Raw genomic sequence first — 20640 nt, 5'->3', positions numbered from 1 at the left:
TATAGTTCAGATAACCATATTATTTTATATTGTCTTACTGCATTTATGCTTTAGCTTGATTTAGTTTTTGTTTTTGACTTAAGTCTTCAATCATCTGGAATGCATTTTTGTAAATTACATGAGTTATGAAAGTAACTCATTTTTTTCCCCAAGTGAGTGTACAGTTGTCCCAATGCCATATATTGAACTGGCCATCCCTTTCCTACTGATTTAAAATACCACCTCATAAAAAAAAATAAAATGCCACCTCTATCATCAACTAAATTTGCATATCTATGGGTTTATTTGTGGCCAGTCTCTTCTGTTATACTACTTGCCTATTCTTGTACCAATACTACAACTTTTTAATATGTTTTACTATTTGATAGGGCAATTATCCCTTTCTTTTTTTTGTATGTTAGTTTTATACTTAGCTACCTTCTAAATACCTTTGTCCTTGGTTCTAATAATTTTCCAGTTTGGGTTCTTTAGGAAAATGATCATGTTGACTTCAGGTACTGACAGTTTTATTTCTTTATTTCTATTAATCATACCTCATTTAATAGTTATATGTCTTACTAAGTATTCAAGACCAAGCCAATTCCACATAAACACCTAAGAAGGGACACATTTTTATCAACTTCTCCAGAAGGTTTTATCCTTCTCTACCTATCCCTCTCCCAAATTTAGTCCTCCGTTCACGCAAGATGGATTGGAGTTTTCTTTCTTTCTTCCTTCCTTCCTTTTTTTTCTTTCTTTATTTTCTTTTCTTTTTTTTTTTTTAATGAACAGTTCTTTAGGCTTGAGTTACTCCAACCAATATACGGGGCTAGGGGAATTAACAAGGTAGAGAAGCGATTCGAAAGTAGAATAGCCCATTATATTAATCTTTTCTGACCTGAAGTCGAATTTTTCTTTCTCCTTTATTTATTTGAGCATTTAATCACTTTGCCTTATAATCTTCAAAAGTCTATGTTTTGTCTCCCAACATTTTAACTTCTTCCGATCAGACTGTTTCTCCTGCCTCATATACTCACAGTTCCTTTCCTCCTCCCCTGATACCTGTACTGCATGTCCTTTAACTTCATATAAACTTGTATTCCAGCTTAGATTCTGTGTTCCATATTTCAGTCACACAAGTGCCATATCTCAGACTTCATTGCCCCTCTGTCTTTTGCCCACCCCTCTTCAAAACCATGGTCCTATTTTATTTTTGTTTGATTTTCTTACATTTTTTGAAATAATTTCAAACTTACCGAGAAGTTGCAATAATGCAAAGAACTCTATTTGCACAAATTCAGCAATTAACATTCTGCCATATTTCCTTTATCATTCTCTCTTGCCCCACTCTATGTGAGTGTTTGTGTATATTTTTTAGAATAGTTTGATATTAAATTGCAAAAATCATATAATCTGTTTTGTTTTTGTTTTTTCTGTGCCTATACTCAATTAGCCAGAGGTCCAGCTCTGTCCATACTGCTGTCTTGTCTGAGAAGTCATGTTCTGGTGCATAAGTTCACCTTTTGGATTCTGCCATAAATTCATGATCATTGACCTCAAATTGGCTTTCACCGCTACCTATATATGAGTGACTGTTTTTAAATTTACAAATACAAGGATGTTTGGGGATATCATTTTCTTATGACGTTCTGTATGGAAATTTGATCAGATGATACATTGTGTGTGATTTCATTTCTCTGGAGTCATTGAGATTTCCTTTATGGCCAGCTATTTTTATTTATTTACCAAATATTTACATAACGCTTACTGTGGGCCAGGAGCTAAGTACTTTACAAATCTTCACTTATTCAATTTGCTCAACACTGTGTGGTAGATATTAGTATTATCTTCATTTTGCAGATGAGAAAATTGAAGAACAGAGATGTAACTTACCCTAAGTCACACACCAAGAGGTAGAGTTGAAATTTTACTTTCAGCAGTCTGGGTCCAGAATTCGTGCTCTTAACCACGATTTTTAGGGTTTTCCCCCCAAGATTCTGCTCTTTTCCATCTTGTTCAACCTCACTTTTTAAGAGGCGGGTATTAAAAGTTATGCTTTCAACTTAATTTTCATGGAAACAGTCATTCTCTTTTTATATTTATATTTCATTTGTTTACAAAATATTTTATTAAATTCCTAAATGACATCAGCAAGTGTTATTGACTCAGACAGCTTTGGAAACAACACAGCTGATATTCAAAAGCATATAATTCAGGTGGTAAGAGCAGAAGTAAGCTTTTGCCTGTTTTCAAATGGAAATGCTGTTTTGATTAATTCAGTGATTTGTTTATGTGGAGGTCAGTTAAGAGACTTTCCTCTGTAGTTCAAATCAGAATATGTTCTTCAAGTAAATAAAGGCAAAGTCACTGAAAAGTTATTTTCCATCTGACAGATGTCATTATCAGAAAATAAGTACATAGGAATGAAATTGCATTTGTAAATTAAGATACTTGTAGACCAGCAATGCTTATGTTAGAAATGTCATGGATCTATGATACCAAAGCTGTTTTTAGCTTCATGTGCATAGAGGTTCATCCTATGCTAGGAAGACTGACATGTTTTTTAAAGCTGTATTTCTGATACTCCCTAGCACAAGTTCTCCACTTCAATCTGGTCAGGCTCTTCCCCCATCCCACGGGTATCTAATCTCAGTAAACATATATAAGATTGAGTTGAAAACATTGAAGTCATCTTTATAAAGTATTTCTTGCTTTTCTAGCTTATGTAGAAACGATAGCATTGGAATGACCAGGAGAACATCTAGCTCAGAGGAGGTTCTTCGGAGTTTTCCAAACGTTGGACACAAATTTACATTTTTAAATTATATTAAGTATTTTAACACAGTCATAAAAATAACATGCCCACTCACATGTGTTATACCAAATTGTAACACATGAACACATCATGAAGCAAAAATAAACTGTGCTGCTACTTTATATTTTTATGAACTGCTGACTAAAGCCTCGCCACCAATTTCCCTGTAGATATTTGAACTTCTTATGAGTATGCATTTTTATTTTTAAGTTTTTAGTTGGCCTTTTTTAAGAACTTGAGTCCACTGTTACATCTCCAAATCAAATTAGGCAAGCAAGAGAATAGCTGCGGCATATGTATGCTCCATTAAATAAATACAAATACGACATAGAGGAGTCTTCCTGCCATGTATCCTTATCACTCCTTAACAATTCTGCAATGGCAAATTAATGTGATAATATTGTATTAACGAAAGTCTTCTTGCTTAATTTAAGTTTTTCGTAGTTCTTACCCATATTTTGTACTCATGATCAGAGACATGAGTAATGATTAGATATAGTCATTCAATTTTGGAAACAGGATTTTCTTTACTTCCCTTCAAGCTTCTAGACCTTTTTTTTTTTCTAGACCATTTTGATTGCAGCGATTTTAATATTGCCAAAGCCAAATTTGCTATTTTTCAAAAAAGTTGCCATTTACAATAGCTTTTATGGGTAATCAAAATTGTCTCAATATTATAAAACCAAAACAAGGTACAGAAATAAATTTGTTGATGAAGATTACTTAAATTGCAACTGTCAGCTATATCCCTTGTTTCCATATGTTTTATTAATCAAAATAGCCCGTTATTCTTATTGATGGATTTTAATAAGTAATATTATAATTTGGTCTTCCAAAATGAATTATTACCAACAAATCTCTTTTTCTGCTTTTTATAATGGAAGTTCCATTTAGATTTTATTAGACAAAAGAGATCTACAACTAAAATAATTTGAAAACTACTGATCTAGTTCAGTCCATTATTCTTAACAAATTGAAAAATTAAAGCTCAGGTTACATATCTTGCTCAAAGTTATAAGCTAGAAAATTGTAGATACCAAACTTCCTGTTAGTTCACTGTTCTTTCTATTATGTGTTATCTCATCTCTGAGTTCCTATAGTACATTTAGTTTATGCCATGCCATTTAGCATGTAATGCCATGGTTTGTATACAGGCATTCATTTATTTATTCAACAAGTAATTTTCTGTGTGCCAGATACTCTTTTAGGCACTGGAAATAGTCTCTGAATCCAAAAGTTGAGCTGAAAATAAAATAAGAAAAGTAGATTCTATTCAGCCTTCATTTGATTTTGGTTAAATAAATACACACCTACAATTAACCGCCTTGTGTATCACTGATTGGTTTTAACATATCATTAAGAACTTTTCTATTTGTGATTATATTTTAGGGGAGTAAACAAAAGTTCTCTAGGTGAGAAAAACAAATAATTCAACTCAAAGCACACTGTTTTCATACCCAATACCTGATCATGTAAGTATATAAAACAGAATATGGTAAGGGCTGTTACATGCATGTAAGCAATACTGTAGAATGAGATAGTAACTCTAAGCAGGAGACTGGAAGAGGCTTCATGGAGGAGTTGACCCTGGAATTTAGTTAAAGGACAGAAGGTTGCTTTAAGAAAGTGAGAGGAAATCTTTCTGTGCCCAGGGAAAAACACGTGCATAGGCATAGAGTTGTGAACAGTTGTGGCATTTCCAAGAAAGATTAATGCATTAGAATACTAGGATGTCTTGAGAGAAGTGGTGAATAAGCATTTTTAGGCATCATTATATGATTGAACAATGGAAGTAATGAAATGTGAGGACTTTTTATATTGTACACCAGGTATTCCTCATGCGTCTACCTGTTTCTATTCCTAAGTTCTTTAAGAACACTGATGGTATTTTGTACTTCCCCATTTATGGTGACAAGTGCAGTGCCATACATGGCAAGGGCTCTGTATATCCTTACTGATTAATTACACTCGTCATTCACTCAACAAATATTTTTGGCTCCAGCATGTGTAAGATTCTATACTTTGTGCTATGAGAAGTAAAAAAAGTTGCGATACAAAGCCAGCCTTCAAGAAGCTATTGAGCCCAAAGCACAAATTAGTCTGGGATAAACCATAATGGGAAAGAATATTTAAAAAGAATGTCTATATGTGTAAAACTGAGTCACTTTGCAGTACAGCAGAGATTGGCACTACACTGTAAATCAACTATACTTCAATTTTAAAAAGTTTTTTTAATTAACAAGGGTTTTTGTCTGTTATGGTGAGTAATACATCCATATGTTCACAGAGCTTATGTTCTTATCAGAGGAGACAGACAATAATAGGATAACTAGTAAAATACAGTATGTTAGATAGTGATGAATACTAAGAAGAAAAGTAAAGTAGGAAAAGAGGGAAATTAATTATCAGACAGGAAAAGGGAAGGTAAAATTATTTAATTTCTCTTGCCTCAGTTTCCTCAACTCTAGAAAAGAAAAAGTAGTAGTACTTACTTACAGGGCTGTGACAAGGCTAAGTGAGTTAATATGTGTATGTATAAAGTCCCAGAAGATGGTAGGATGTGAGCCAGTATTATTTACACATTTGGCCAGAATAACTTTAGTACAACAGTCATCTTATTTTCATCACTTATGGACTTCTTTTATTTTAAGATATACTTTTATTAAAGGATATACTTCCAAACAGTTCTGAACTACTTTATCAATAGAGGAAGGCTCCCTCATGCATATCTTGTTTGTTTTACCTTCTGCTTCCAATGCGGTCACATCTAATATCACTTTCTTAACTGAAGTGAATCATCATTCTTTCATAGTATTTCTTCTACAGAACAATATTTGCTTATCTAGATGTCAGGGCATCATTTTCTATTTAAGGCATCAGGCAGACATCCAGATCTTCGTGTGGAAAATATTCGTTAATGCCTCATCACTTATCACATCTCAAGGTTAACAGGTCTAACAAAATGAGACCTTTATGCTTGCTTACCAGCTAAAAATGAGTACCATATTGGGATTATTATTGCCAGATAAATATAGAATCTTCAATATTAATCTTTTGGAACTAAGATCATGTGCATGGATTAGGTAAAGTTTCAGGTCTCCTACTAACCTTTCTTTGCCTGTGTAACCTCTGCACATCCTTAGATGTATCCTGCTTCCCCCTTTCTCTGATCCCTGAAAACTAGACTAGCTCTTTCTTTGTGTTCATTTAGCGCCCCGTACTTAGCCCTAGCACAGCTGGTGTCACTCAGTGTTGTAATTAATTACCTGTTTACCTGACTGCCCAACTCCCTACCCTCCACCTCTCAGACAGTAAGCTCCTTGAGCTAGGGGGACGATGTTCTCTTTATGTCTGGGCCCTGAGTATCTGTTACAGTGCTTCACATGTAGTTGATTCCCAATAAACTTAAAACATTAAATATAATGCCAGGAGTACCTTTAGTATTATCAGGATTATAGAAACGTAGTTATTTAACCTTGGTCCCACATCCCTTAGTTGTTTCTTTGTCTCTCTTGGCTGCTTTCTGAGGAATAGCATTGCTCAAGCATGCTGCTACACCCTGTCCTACACAGTCTCCTGTCCTGCTTTGGCCCAAAATCAAAAAGAAAAAGAAAAAGTAGGCCAGATATCTGGAAAGACCTCAAAGGTAGAGGAGCACATAGAGGAGTACTATGGTCCAGGATGTGATCCCTACTCTAACAATTTTAAAAAATTGACTTCGCCATTCCTCTCAAGGGTGATGGGCCTCTAGGGTCTGACACAGACCATCTATATATATATATATATATATATATATATATATATATATATATTTTAACATCTTTATTGGAGTATCATTGCTTTACAATGGTGTGTTAGTTTCTGCTTTATAACAAAGTGAATCAGCTATACATATACGTATATCCCCATATCTCCTCCCTCTTGCGTCTCCCTCCCATCCTCCCTATCCCATCCCTCTAGGTGATCACAAAGCACCAAGCTGATCTCCCTGTGCTATGCAACTGCTTCCCACTAGCTATCTGTTTTACATTTGGTAGTGTATATATGTCCCTGCCAGTCTCTCACTTCATCCCAGCTTACCCTTCCCTCTCCCCGTGTCCTCAAGTCCATTCTCTATGTCTGCGTCTTTATTCCTGTCCTGCCCCTAGGTTCTTCAGAACTTTTTTTTTTTTTTTAGATTCCATATATATGTGTTAGCATACGATATTTGTTTTTCTCTTTCTGACTTACTTCACTCTGTATGACAGTCTCTAGGTCCATCCACTTCACTACAAATAACTCAATTTCGTTTCTTTTTATGGCTGAGTAATATTCCACTGCATATATGTGCCACATCTTCTTTATCCATTCATCTGTCAATGGACACTTAGGTTGCTTTCATGTCCTGGCTATTGTAAATAGTGCTGCAGTGAACATTGTGGTACATGACTCTTTTTGAATTATGGTTTTCTCAGGGTATATGCCCAGTAGTGGGTTTGCTGGGTCATATGGCAGTTCTAATTTTAGTTTTTTAAGGAACCTCCATACTGTTCTCCATAGTGGCTGTATCAATTTACATTCCCACCAACAGTGCAAGAGGGTTCCCTTTTCTCCACACCTTCTACAGCATTTATTGTTTGTAGATTTTTTGATGATGGCCATTCTGACTGGTGTGAAGTGATACCCCATTGTAGTTTTGATTTGCATTTCTCTAATGATTAGCGATGTTGAACATCCTTTCATGTGTTTGTTGGCAATCTGTGTATCTTCTTTGGAGAAATCTATATTTAGGTCTTCTGCCCATTTTTGGATTGGGTTGTTTCTTTTCTTGATATTGAGCTGCTTGTAAATTTTGGAGATTAATCCTTTGTCAGTTGCTTCATTTGCAAATATTTTCTCCCATTCTGAGGGTTGTCTTTTCGTCTTGTTTATGGTTCCCTTTGCTGTGCAAAAGCTTTTAAGTTTCATTAGGTCCCACTTGTTTATTTTTGGGTTTTTTTCCATTTCTCTAGGAGGTGGGTCAAAAAGGATCTTGCTGTGATTTATGTCATGGAGTGTTCTGCCTATGTTTTCCTCTAAGAGTTTTATAGTGTCTAGCCTTACATTTAGGTGTTTAATCCATTTTGAGTTTATTTTTGTGTATGGCGTTAGGGAGTGTTCTAATTTCATTCTTTTACACGTAGCTGTCCAGTTTTCCCAGCACCACTTATTGAAGAGACTGTCTTTTCTCCATTGTATATCCTTGCCTCCTTTGTCATAGATTAGTTGACCATATGTGCGTGGGTTTATCTCTGGGCTTTCTATCCTGTTCCATTGATCTATATTTCTGTTTTTGTGCCAGTACCATACTGTCTTGATTACGGTAGCTTTGTAATATAGTCTGAAATCAGGTAGCCTGATTCCTCCAGTTCCGTTTTTCTTTCTCAAGATTGTTTTGGCTATTCAGGGTCTTTCGTGTTTCCATACAAATTGTGAAATTTTTTGTTCTAGTTCTGTGAAAAATGCCATTGTTAGTTTGATAGGGATTGCATTGAATCTGTAAATTGCTTTGGGTAGTATAGGCATTTTCACAATGTTGATTCGATATTTGCAAGAATTTAATTTATAAACCCGGTGAGCTGTTTGTTGGTTTGTTTGTTTTCATTGATTGAAATACCTGTATCTGATATCTAAGTCACTAACTTAATGATATCAAAGCCCCTATGAAATCCATCAGATAATTAGAGGGTTGTTCAATGCCTGTGGAAACAGAACAAAATGAGTTAAACTGCACCAAGGATTATTTTACCCACACTGAGGAGCAACCTTGTCCTTGTCTCCCTGATGGCTAGGAGAAAATTAAGTAAGGGGTAATAAGGTCTCAAGTATACTTTTGAAAGTCCTTATAAATTTTTTCCTTATTTGCTAAAAGGAAGCAGTTTTAAAAGTCCAGGGGAAGATGTCTTTTTGTAACTCAATAATGATAATGTACAATTTGGTTGCATAATTCTTTGATCCCAACATTAAGTTCCTGAAACAATGATAATGTGGTATTGCTGACAATGGTGCTAAGAAAGAAGGAAAGATAGAGAATTAAAGTTGGATGAGCATTCTTTGTACCCTCTGACTCCTCTAATTCAACGATCACCAGAGTCTCAGGGTCAAATCAATTTCATTAAGAAGGTTGACTATGTGTGCTTGTGGTTTTAGCTGGCTTACCGGCTGGTATTCCTTCATATACTAACAATGCGTGAAGATCCACTACAGAGTAGAGAGTTCATCCTCTACCCTTGTGAAGAAACAATGAAGTCTAGGTTAAATGGTCATTAAAAGAAATAAGTTGTACCTCTTGTCAAGATCTACAGTCTGTCCTTCAAGCCTTACCTCAAGATCCTTTCTATTCCAGAAGGTTGGAAACCCAAGTGCCTACAGAGGCCAGGCTGGTGGGAATGAAGCAGGAAGACCCTGCAGTGTACTGGAGAGCCAAGTCCTTTCTGAAGGAGCAGCCACTGCTCCGTTCCAGATAATTGTTGCAAGGCAGGAATGCTGACCTAGTGTTACCACATTGTCCAGTTTCTCAGGTAAAGCAGGAAATGCAAATTTTCATGTGACGTCTTTTGATTTAAATATTGTCAACTAATTCACTTGTATTATTATTCTCAAACTGTGCGCATGCCAGATACTTCCACAGGTGGGATTTGGCCCAGAGCCCTCGTGTTTGTAACTTGGTTTTATATTTTGTTTACCTATTTGTTAAATTGCAGACTTTATTTTCTACAGGTTTTACTTTACTTCAGCATGTTCTCTAAAATATTCTATGCCTGGTTTTGTGCTATTGAAACTACCTTCCTCTCCAACCTGAACATTTTGTGCATAAGTTTTCTTTGGCTGCTACATTTTCTCTGCCACCATCAGCATTCCACTGAGCAGTCAAATGCTAGATGGAGTCTCCTTGAGACACTTTTCTTATGCCACCACTAAACATCTACAGGTATTACTACTTACTCATTTCCTTCCTGATGTGTAAGCTAAATAAACACAGTAAAAGATCATGGGACTTAGAGATTGTATGCTTTGGGCTCCCCCTTCTAGAATTTACACAGAGACTGTCTTCTTTCTCTTGCATCTTGAGAACCTTATCAGATAATTAATTAGACTATGGTTATCCTTTACATTTAATTATGTTTGGTGGAGATGTTGATTAGACTTAAGTGTTCCTAGATATTTATACATATAAAGAGACATGTATTTGTTTCTTCAATGGCTGAGGAATCTTCCTATTTTTACTTTGAGTAACGTGATTGTCAGTGTTACAGGGGGTGGGTGGGGACCATTACCTCTATGTGGAACTAATTACTCCAGGTAGGAATTTGGCATCCATTGCCAGGTGAATTGAAGAATGCTAAAACATTTTTTAAGTAAAAGAGTACATAAACATTAGTTGTTTCAATATGTTGTACAACCCCCAGATGGACAAAAATCACAATTGTTTCATTCTTATACAGTTTTGATTTTAAAAAATTGATATACATTCTTTTTTTAACAATGATTTGACCTATTGAGCTACCTTGAGTAGCCAAAATACTAGTAATTCACAGATAAAATGTGAAAATAACCCCTTAAACTTGCTTAATGCACTCTTTAAAAGATTATGTAAATGTAAGCAAGTATTTTTTATAAATAATCTTTATGAGAAATTTTACTATACCATAGAAAAGCAAAAATAGCCAACTATGTTGATGCCAAATATACAGAAATATATCATAAATAAATTTTCCCTAAGAGTTATAGTGAGTTTATTAATTAGTTTATAAATGTTCTGGTGTGACCTGTTACTATACTTTAAAACAGTTCTCTGATTTTTTTTCCAAGAATATGTATTTGGGAGCTGTGATTGTTCACTTTTTGGCTTTTAAGAAAGTAAAATGCATCATAATCATTTTCTACATGTGCATACAAACCCTCACTTTCCTTCTATATTTTTAAAGGCACAAGGGAAGCTGTAACTTGAAGTTAGCTGCCTCAATTGCTTTTTCTTTGTAGTCATGTAGAATGGTGAGGGCAAAGAAAAAGCTCAGTTATGTGTAGTAATGCACGTGAATTCCTGAATATTATAAGGGGAAGTTATAAAGAGAACTAAATTTAGACCTGGAAAGCCAAATAATGACTGGAGAAACCAGGGAAGGCCTCTCTGAGGAAGTGACATGTAAACTGAGATAAACAGAAGTTGGTTTAATGAAAAACATGGGGATGGCAGATGACATTGCAAGCAGAAAAGTAAGGGTGACAGCCTGAGGCATTTTAGAACCAATCAAAGGGATAGCCTTAATTTTTCTTTCTACTATTTAGGTCAGTCAGGTTAATGTGGTATTCTTCCTGACTCTCCCTATCTTTCTCTCCACTTAGCTAAAACAGAAAGAGAAATAATAGCATAATACTAGGCACAAAGCTTGTGACTGTTTCCGATAAAAATCTTCCCTAATGCTTTTAAGTATTGGGGAAACATTAATTAGCTGTTCTATGGATATAACATTTAACTTTTTTGGAAATAATAGTTTTCCTAATTACAGATCCAACACATTTTTATTATAAAAAATTTTTTGAAAATATAGAAAAGCAATGAAGAAAATAAAAGTCACTCATGTTCCTGCTATCCAGGGACAAGCACGGGGAAGATAGTGCTATTCTATTCCTATATCTACATAAATAGTAGCATTTTTGTAAATGAAGATTTATAACTATACATGCAACTTTGTCATGTGTTTTTTCACCTGACAATGTCATGGACCTTTTCAATAACATGATTTTAATACCTATGTATAAATAATAACAACTTAGATATTTATTATGTGTTAGGTACTAGTTTAAGACTTTTAACTTATTGTATCCCCAGAACAGAACAGTTCTATAAAATCTCCATTTTATAAGGAAAGAAATGTTTGTTTTTTTTAAATTTATTTGGCTGTGTTGGGTCTTCGTTTCTGTGCAAGGGCTTTCTCCAGTTGCGGCAAGTGGGGGCCACTCCTCATCGCGGTGCGCGGGCCTCTCACCGTCGCGGCCTCTCTTGTTGCGGAGCACAGGCTCCAGACGCGCAGGCTCAGTAGTTGTGGCTCAAGGGCCTAGTAGCTCCACGGCATGTGGGATCTTCCCAGACCAGGGCTCGAACCCACGTCCCCTGCATTGACAGGCAGATTCTCAACAACTGCGCCACCAGGGAAGCCCCTATAAGGAAAGAAATTTTTTAAAACTTTTCCAAGGTCACAAGCTATTACAATGTACAGCTACATAGCATCTCAATACTGTACTTAATTTAAATGAAACCCTATTTTAGACTTCTAGATCATTTCCAGTATAGTGTTTGGCTATTTGAAATAATACTCGTGATTCTGTGGGTTGGAAGTCTAGACTGGGCTTAACTGGGACAGCTCATGCCTGTTCCACATGGTGCTGGCTGGGCTCAGTTACATGTCTGGGGCTTCAGCTGGACCAGCTGGACCAGCTGGACTTTTCTCTCTCCACAGAGTAATAAATCCCAATTCCTGACGGAAGGAACTACAAAATATTTGTGGCCAATTGCAGTCTACTACATTCAGCACTTAGTTCTCCAAAGGCTTCCATGGGCCGAGAATGTGTAAGTTGCTGAACATTGGTAACATGAAATGGCCTGTGTAAGTAATCCTCCTGACCATAGATGGGCATAGGTCAGGATGCTTGTTACCTTGACTCTGAGGACTGGCCTCATTCTCAGGAGCCTATCCCTATACCTTCAGAGTTCGTGAAAAAATGTAACCTTCCACGTGAATGTGATCCTCATGCACAGTTTTTGAATGTTTACACTCTTCTGCCCTGAAAGGGCAAGGACGTTTGAAACTAGAGAGTTTTAGTGATCAGAGCAGGAAAGATGTGCTTGTGGTATCCTGATACAACTGTATAAAACAGGTGTAAATGTACTGGGGTACTTTGGGGTGAGTAAGTAGAGCCTGGCAGAGGCATTAGGTCTCTTACAAAAGATGTATCTGAGAGGCGTGTTTTGGAAGAGGTGGCTGCACAGTGAATATAAGAACCAAATGAAAATAATAACCAGAGTTAAAATGAGGCTAATTTTTGGAAGGTTTTTTTTTTTTAAATGAAAGAAGATATAACTGTAAGATAAGTGTGCTCATAAATAAAAATGCATAGCTTGAGTAAATAGGTGAAAGGTGAAACAGATGGAAAGGTTGGATGGGAAGGCTGGCTAAGTACTTTTAAGGAACTGTTTAAATAATTGACATGAGGATGAAAGATCACTGAAAAGGGAAATGTCATTCAGGGTTACCCTAACAAGCATAATTTAACTTAATAATGATGGAAAGATGATGAGTATATCCATTCATTACCCAATCAAATGATAACGTTGTAGCCACTCAGACATTACTCTTCAAAATGCTAATGCTTATGTTATTTCTTAATCCAATTATACCTGTTGTTGCGTGTACATATTGTTTTGGAATTTAAGTATAGAGGTAGGTTTTATGTGAGCCTTTTTTCTCAATTGGAGAACATGAGGCATTCACCCTTGCAAATGTCAGAATGGAGGAGACTTCTTTTTTTTATTTTTTTAAATTTTTTTATTGAAGTATATAGTTGATTTACTGGAGGAGACTTCTTAACTTTGAATATTTCATGAGTTAAGTTTATAATCATTGTGTAAAAAGTGCAAATGAGAATTTATACTTATATAACGTTAAATATTGGTGTTTTACCTAATTTACATCGTCTCACCTTGGTAAATCAATAGCTCATTCAGGATTCATTCTCTCCTACTGTGTATCCAAGTAACGGCCCTGAGCACAAGATTAATGCGTGATGTCATTATAAACATTTTAATAGAATTTACTCATAATATCACATGACTTAAAAATCAATTCATTATTTTTACCATTAATCAAGTTTGTGTGACATTATTCAGAAGGATGTATGATGTTTGATGTTATTCAGAAAGATTTATGAAGATTACCTACTTATTTTCATGATGTCATATTCTCTGATATTTAGTCTGCGTGGTGTTTTGGGTGTAACTTTTAAAATATACACTTATCACTGCATAAGATAGTGAATTTATTCTTAGGTTGACAAGAATGTCAGTAAAGCAGATAGAGAAAAAAGGTCTATTGCATTAATTATCATCCTGTTGAAATACAAGTTTCATTTTTATATGGTTGCATTCATCTATTTTAGTGGTTCCATTATTAATCCAATTAAAGTATGTATATAAACCATTTAAATAAAACTCCAATGCACTTTACAAATAAAGTATAAAGTTAGCATATTGGTTTTTTTAGAAGCCCTATCATACTTTTGCTACACAGAAGTTATTACTCAGAGATTTTGAGATCATTAGGGGCAAATCTAGAGCAAAAAAAATCCTTTGTATTTTTTGTCAACATGCATAGTCACCGGCTTCTATTGACGTCTTTTAAAAACTGTTCTTTCATTTTAGACGCCTGTGTTGCTAAAACTTTACAGGCCTACGTGGTAAAAATCAAAATATAAAACTGTATTGGCTAACTAGAATGTAGCCATTGTAGTAACCTGTAACTAGTCTTCATCAAGTATTTAAGCACCTCCTGTAGGCCAGGGGTACTACACCAGGAAGTGGGACTATTGGAGGAACCTAGAGAAACAAGTCCCTGCTGTGAGGAGTTTACATTCCTGTAGGGAGAGATAGGCAATAAACAAACAAAAAATGATAAGAAAAAAATCGGGTAATAAGAGGTATCAGTGAATTAACAAAGTTTCAGAGAATACCTAGGATTTACAGTGTAGTCTCCTTGAGGAGGTGACATCTAATTTGAATTCTGAATGAAGCCAATGCAAAGGAGTGAATCAGGTCACTAAAATTCAATTCACCAAAAGTCAGCTCTCATAGACTAATTTGCATATTGAAAGGTGGTTGGAAAATGAAATTGTTGGTAGAATGGTGGCAGATATTCTCAGAACGCATACACACACACACACACACACACACACGCACACCCCTTTGTGAATTTTGTTATTGCTACCAGAAATGTTTGTGAAATAAATTTAAATTATGTTCTAAGTATAAGATCTATCCCTGATCCTTAGTATTAGTGAGATGGAGGTGCCTTTCCTATTACAATATCTCTTCTGTTTTAACCTGTGTCTACTGGGCTTGAACCAAGCCATATAAACAGGGTGGGTCATAATGAAATCTTTGGGGAAGGGGTGAAGGGAAAATGTTGTGGGTATGTAGTTTTTATGTTAAATTTGGAAAAGAGGAGAAACTGGTGTTTTCATCATAAAACTATAAAAATAAAACTTGACTAAATCTTGAATGATTGGTCTACATAGAAGATAAAGTTATCAGAATCTCAGAGGCAAATAGAATAGATTTTAATATTCAGCAAAAGAGGGCATGCATGGATTTCAAAAGTTTGAGAAGCATGGCCTGAAATGTTTTCCTAAAACTACCCTCTTGGCGCTTTAGGAAATTTATCAAAGGCCCTAAAATTATGCAATTCTATTTTAGCAAATACTTCTAAGTGAATTATCAAAATGGCCATAGATTTATATACAGAGATATTTACCTCAGATTTATTTGTAATTGTGAAAATTTAGGAGAAAAATCTATGTCCACAAAAAGGAAGTAAGTAAGTAAATTATAAACCTCTGTCCAAGAAAATTCTAAGCAATTAAAAGTCATATTTTGGAAAAATATTTAATGCCATAGTAAAATGCTCAAGGTGAAAATAAAGTATAAAATGGTAATAATTCAATATTTAAAGGAAAGAAGGCACTATTATACATAGGAAAAAAATGGAATTAGTGTAGCTACTTTAGAGAGCAATTTGGCAGTGCCTCTGAAGTTTAAATGTGCAGACCCTACAACCCAACATTAATATGATTGATATACCAATAGATGAATAATTGTAAAGTCATATGTTAGAATACCATTCAAATGTTTAAAATTAACAAATTGGATCTATATATCTGCAACAGAGATAGATCTATGTATCTCAACAGAGATAGCACTCAAAGCAATGTTGAATTTTAAAAAGCAAGTTGCAGAATGATATATATGTATAATAGTATTTATGTAAAAACTTTAAAATACATATAACAAAACCAAATATTGTTTACATATATACATAAGGAATAAACATAAAAACATAGCCTCGGGCTTCCCTGGTGGCGCAGTTGTTAAGAATCCGCCTGTCAATGCAGGGGACGTGGGTTCGAGCCCTGGTCCGGGAAGATCCCACATGCCACGCAGCAGCTAAGCCCATGCGCCGCAACTACTGAACCTGCGCTCTAGAGCCTGCGAGCCACAGCTACTGAGCTCGCATGCTGCAACTGCTAAAGCCCGCATGCCTAGAGCCCGTGCTCCGCAACGAGAGAAGCCACCGCAATGAGAAGCCCGTGCACCGCAAGGAAGAGTAGCCCCCACTCGCCGCAACTAGAGAAAGCCCGCACGCGGCACCGAAGACCCAACGCAGCCAAAAATAAATAAATAAAATAAATAAATTTATTTTAAAAAAAAAAACATAGCCTGGAAAGATACAGACCAAAATAAGGATGTTAGTTGCCTTTAAGCCAGAGGGGAGGTAAATAGGATGAAAAAGAGAAATTGGATGGGGGTGAGGGGTAGTATTTAACTTCATCTGTAATATTTTTAAAGTGTTTTATTTTTTAAAATAAGCAAAAGTGACAGAATGCTTACATTGTGAATTTGGAGTAGTGGTTCATTGTTTATTAGATTAAATTCTTTTTTTTAATGTGTGCTTTTAAAAATTTCCAAAAACAATGACTGAAAGAAAGTCACCCGTGTTTGCAGTGGTTATGATTCAACAGTGAGATTACAGTTCAATTTTAATTTTTATCTCAAACATCTCTGAATTTTCCAAATTTACAAAATGAATGTTGAGGAAATCAATGCCACTTAGAGATAGATAGATGATAACTATATAGTTACTGGACCTCAGCTGCATGAGGGGTTCCTAAGGCCCTTACAGCTGAGCTGCCTCTAGAACGGTGAAGTATCAGCCCAAAAAAGGATGACCCTCCCAGGAACAAAAGGAAGTAGCGGCCTGGCTGCCTGCATGGTGTAGAAATGTAAAACCGGTCATGTCCAGGGAGGGAAAGCAGGGGCATTAGTCTAAGCCAGTGGGTCTCAAGCTTGAGCATGCATTAGAATCATCTAGAGGGCTTGTTAAAAAACAGACTGCCCCCAGAGTTTCTAATTTAGAAAGTATGGTGTCAGTCATGTGAATTGTATTTCTGACATGTTCCCAGATGTTAGTAACAATAATGATGCTTGTCGCAGGACCATGCTTTGAGAACTGCTGGTAAGCAAAACCCAGCCGTCAGATATTTGTATTTTTGATTATTGAAATATGAGGGAGACATGTGGCAGAAATGAATCCAATGTTATTATCTGGCAGATCTACAAATTACTTAATGGAGTGAGCCAGTCAGTCTTGGGGAAGTTGGAGTCACACGCAAGAGCAGGCAGACAAAAAAGAAAGAAATAGGCGTCAAAAGGTCAGAAAACTTGAAAGTGAGGAAAATGAGAGCTGGTCCAATCTAAAGACCACGGATCACGGAAAAGATTTCTTTAGTAAAAAGCAAGGTAATAAAATGAGCATGAAAAAGGACTGTAAAAAAAAAAAGTTTTTCTCATCGGGGTCTGTTGCTATTTGGCCAAACTGGGAGTCCAGGATCACAAAATTCTTATCTCTGTCACATCTTTCACTAGCACCGGGAACTCCACTAGGCTGGAAACTTCTTGAGGACAGGAACTGTCCCTTCCTTGCTCTCTCCATCCTTTCTCGTCCCACTCCCTGCCTCTTTCCTTTCTGTTCTTACCCACTCAGCAGCTTTTTTTTTTTTTTTTTTTTTGCCACACCACCTGCAGGATCTTACTTCCCTGACCAGGGATCGAACTCTCACCCCCTGCAGTGGAAGTGCAGAGTCTTAACCACTGGACCACCAGGGAAGTCCCTCAGCACCTCTTTAGTGCCAAACACAAATATTTCCTGGGGCTTTGGATAAACTGGTGTCTTACCGTCTTTGTAATCCAGCACATAGCATAGTGCCTCGTACATAATAGCCACTCATTAACTGTTAAATGAAACATGAATAAAACACATATGTGATCAGCAGGGGTCGGTGAATGGGAGACAGAAATAGGAAGCTGTGCCTGCAAGCAGGTCATTTCTTTGAGAGGCATAGACCCAGTGGAGTGGGCCCAGAAATGCAAATTAGCACCTTGAGTCACCATTGAGAATGTACTACTTGGCACTATCCTTTACACCCCACATTTTTCCCAATAAATTTTTGCTGGTTTTCCTATTGCCTGCCAGTGCTTCCCACACCCATCCCCACGGTTCCTGACTTTCAGCTATATTAGTATTTGCTTCATTACAACACCTTTAATCTGCCTCAGAGCCAAGGCTGCAATAAGGTGTATGCCTGAATCATGATGCCTTTTACTATAAAGCATTCTCTTGCTTTCCCAATGAAGAGATCTAGAAATAGATTTGGGGCCAACTTAAATATGTAGACTTTTAAGAATGCAGATTGAGTAGTTTTGTGTATACTTACACTATGTGTTGATTGAGTTATACATGCACATATATTTAAAACAATCTAAAATATTAATTCTTATTTAAATTTTTTAAAGTTTTAATATTATGATATGAATCGTAAGTCATTTAACACAGTTTTTGAGGAACTTCCCTGGCAGTCCAGTGGTTAAGACTCCTTGCTCCCAATGCAGGGGATGTGGGTTCAATCCCTGGTCGGGGAACTAAGATCCTACATGCCACATGGCCAAAAAAAAATTAAAAAAAAAAAAAAATGTGATTGGATTAACACACAACTTTCTAGTTGTCAGGTCATAAGAGGTGATAAATATGTTTTTATTGTCAGTTAGAAGGAGGTTGTGTGTAAATATGTTTTTATTGTCAGTTAGAAGGAGGTTGTGTGTGTATATGTGTAATGCCATAATTATGGGTCTATCTCTAGTAATTAGAAAGTTGCAAGAGCAAGCAAATTGTTTTAACTGGAGTAAGTGGATCAAGTTGGAAGAAGAAAACACGTTGAGTTTGACATGTGATTTTGACAGCAGAGGACATCAAAGTGGTTTAGTACACTTACCAGTTTATTCTATTTTTAAAAGTGTACAGCTTAGAACAGTATGGAGGTTCCTTAAAAAACCAAAAATGGAACTACCATATGGTCCAGCAATCCCACTACTGGGCATATACCCTGAGAAAACGGTAATTCAAAAGGAGACATGTACCACAATGTTCACTGCAGCACTATTTACAGTAACCAAGACATAGAAGCAACTTAAGTGTCCATCGACAGATGAATGGATAAAGAAGATGTGGCACATATATACAATGGAATATTACTCAGCCATAAAAAGAAACAAAATTGAACTATTTGTAGTGAGGTGGATGGACCTAGAGACTGTCATACAGAGTGAAGTAAGTCAGAAAGAGAAAAACAAATACTGTATGCTAACACATATATATGGAATCTAAAAACAAACAAACAAAAATGGTTCTGATGAACCTAGGGACAGGACAGGAATAAAGATGCAGACATAGAGAATGGACTTGAGGACACGGGGAGGGGGAAGGGTAAGCTGGGACGAAGTGAGAGAGTAGCATTGACATATATACACTACCAAATGTAAAATAGCTAGCTAGTAGGAAGCAGCCGCATCGCACAGGGAGATCAGCTTGGTGCTTTGTGACCTCCTAGAGGAGTGGGATAGGGAGGGTGGGAGGGAGACGCAAGATGGAGGGGATGTGGGGATATATGTATACTTATAGCTGATTCACTTTGTTATACAGCAGAAACTAACACACCATTGTAAAGCAGTTATATTCCAATAAAGATGTTAAAAAAAAAAGAAAAACAGTGTGCAGCTTCTCAGTTTTTCATTATTAAATGTAGTGTTTACATATTTACATATGTTTCAGGCTACATTATTGGAATTTTGAAGACATGAAAACATCAGATGAACCAACCTGCAACATCTTGGATTCAGATTGGAAGATGAAGAGAAAGTTTAAAGAATGTGGCCTATAAAGGCGGGTAGTACCTGGAAATATTAACTGACTGACACTGTAAAAATGAGAACAGTTTCTAAACAGTAGAGGTTATTTTAGTCGAACATCAAGGTTCAAGACAAAATGTTGAACTAAAAACTTACACTCCTTCCCTCCCCCACTTCAGACAGGTACCAGCATTGATGAATATGATTTTCCTTAGTCAGAAGCACTCGTTTTTACCCATGTAGACCATCCTTAGGAATTAAATATTGATTATTTAATGTAGATTATAATGGGAAACTGATTTTTTCTACAATGGCAGATTTCAAGGACTTGGTTCCAAACTGAGCCGAAGCTTCCCAATGCATTTTGTACAGTCTGGGGAAAACTGTGCTGCGTTGGCCATTTTTGAAGGCCATGATGCCCTGTAATATAAGGATATCATCTTATTGCTGATATCTTTGGGGAGTCCCAAGCAGACACAGAAAATGAATGGAGGCAAGGAGTGTGACGGAGGGGACAAGGATGGAGGTCTTCCAGCTATACAAGTTCCTGTGGGTTGGCAGCGTCGTGTGGATCAAAATGGAGTGCTTTATGTCAGGTGAGCCCTTATTATTACCTGCGCTACCTCCAAGTTTGTGGTCCCCAGATGAAGGAGGTACAGTCTGTTGCTCTGAGAGTGTAAATATTGTAACTGACAGCACCTGAAATCAATTTGAATAAATGATCTTCGTGCTGGAAATATTTAAGTGTTTTTATTCTGTACTGTTTTGCGATGTAAATTGCCTTAGGTTACAAGAGAGGATTTTTATGCATTGTGAT

At 36.3% G+C, this 20640-nt stretch overlaps 1 protein-coding gene across 11 annotated transcripts in view; it reads left to right on the top strand.

Moving 5' to 3' along the window:
- Positions 1 to 20640, top strand: part of MBD5 (methyl-CpG binding domain protein 5) — a 410838-nt gene that overhangs the window by 336559 nt on the left and 53639 nt on the right. For 9 of the 11 annotated variants that reach the window (XM_068545149.1, XM_068545154.1, XM_068545152.1 and 6 more), the window contains 2 exons: positions 9159 to 9333; positions 19747 to 20419. In XM_068545149.1, the coding sequence (XP_068401250.1) occupies positions 20307 to 20419 (113 nt within the window). In that variant the 5' untranslated portion in view covers positions 9159 to 9333; positions 19747 to 20306. The remainder of the gene's footprint in view (positions 1 to 9158; positions 9334 to 19746; positions 20420 to 20640) is intronic. The other 2 variants (XM_068545153.1, XM_068545155.1) reach the window with 2 other exon arrangements.

This window comes from Eschrichtius robustus, chromosome 5, assembly GCF_028021215.1.
Source record: "Eschrichtius robustus isolate mEscRob2 chromosome 5, mEscRob2.pri, whole genome shotgun sequence".
Taxonomy (NCBI): Eukaryota; Metazoa; Chordata; class Mammalia; order Artiodactyla; family Eschrichtiidae; genus Eschrichtius; species Eschrichtius robustus.
This window is presented reverse-complemented; position numbering and strand designations above follow the sequence as displayed.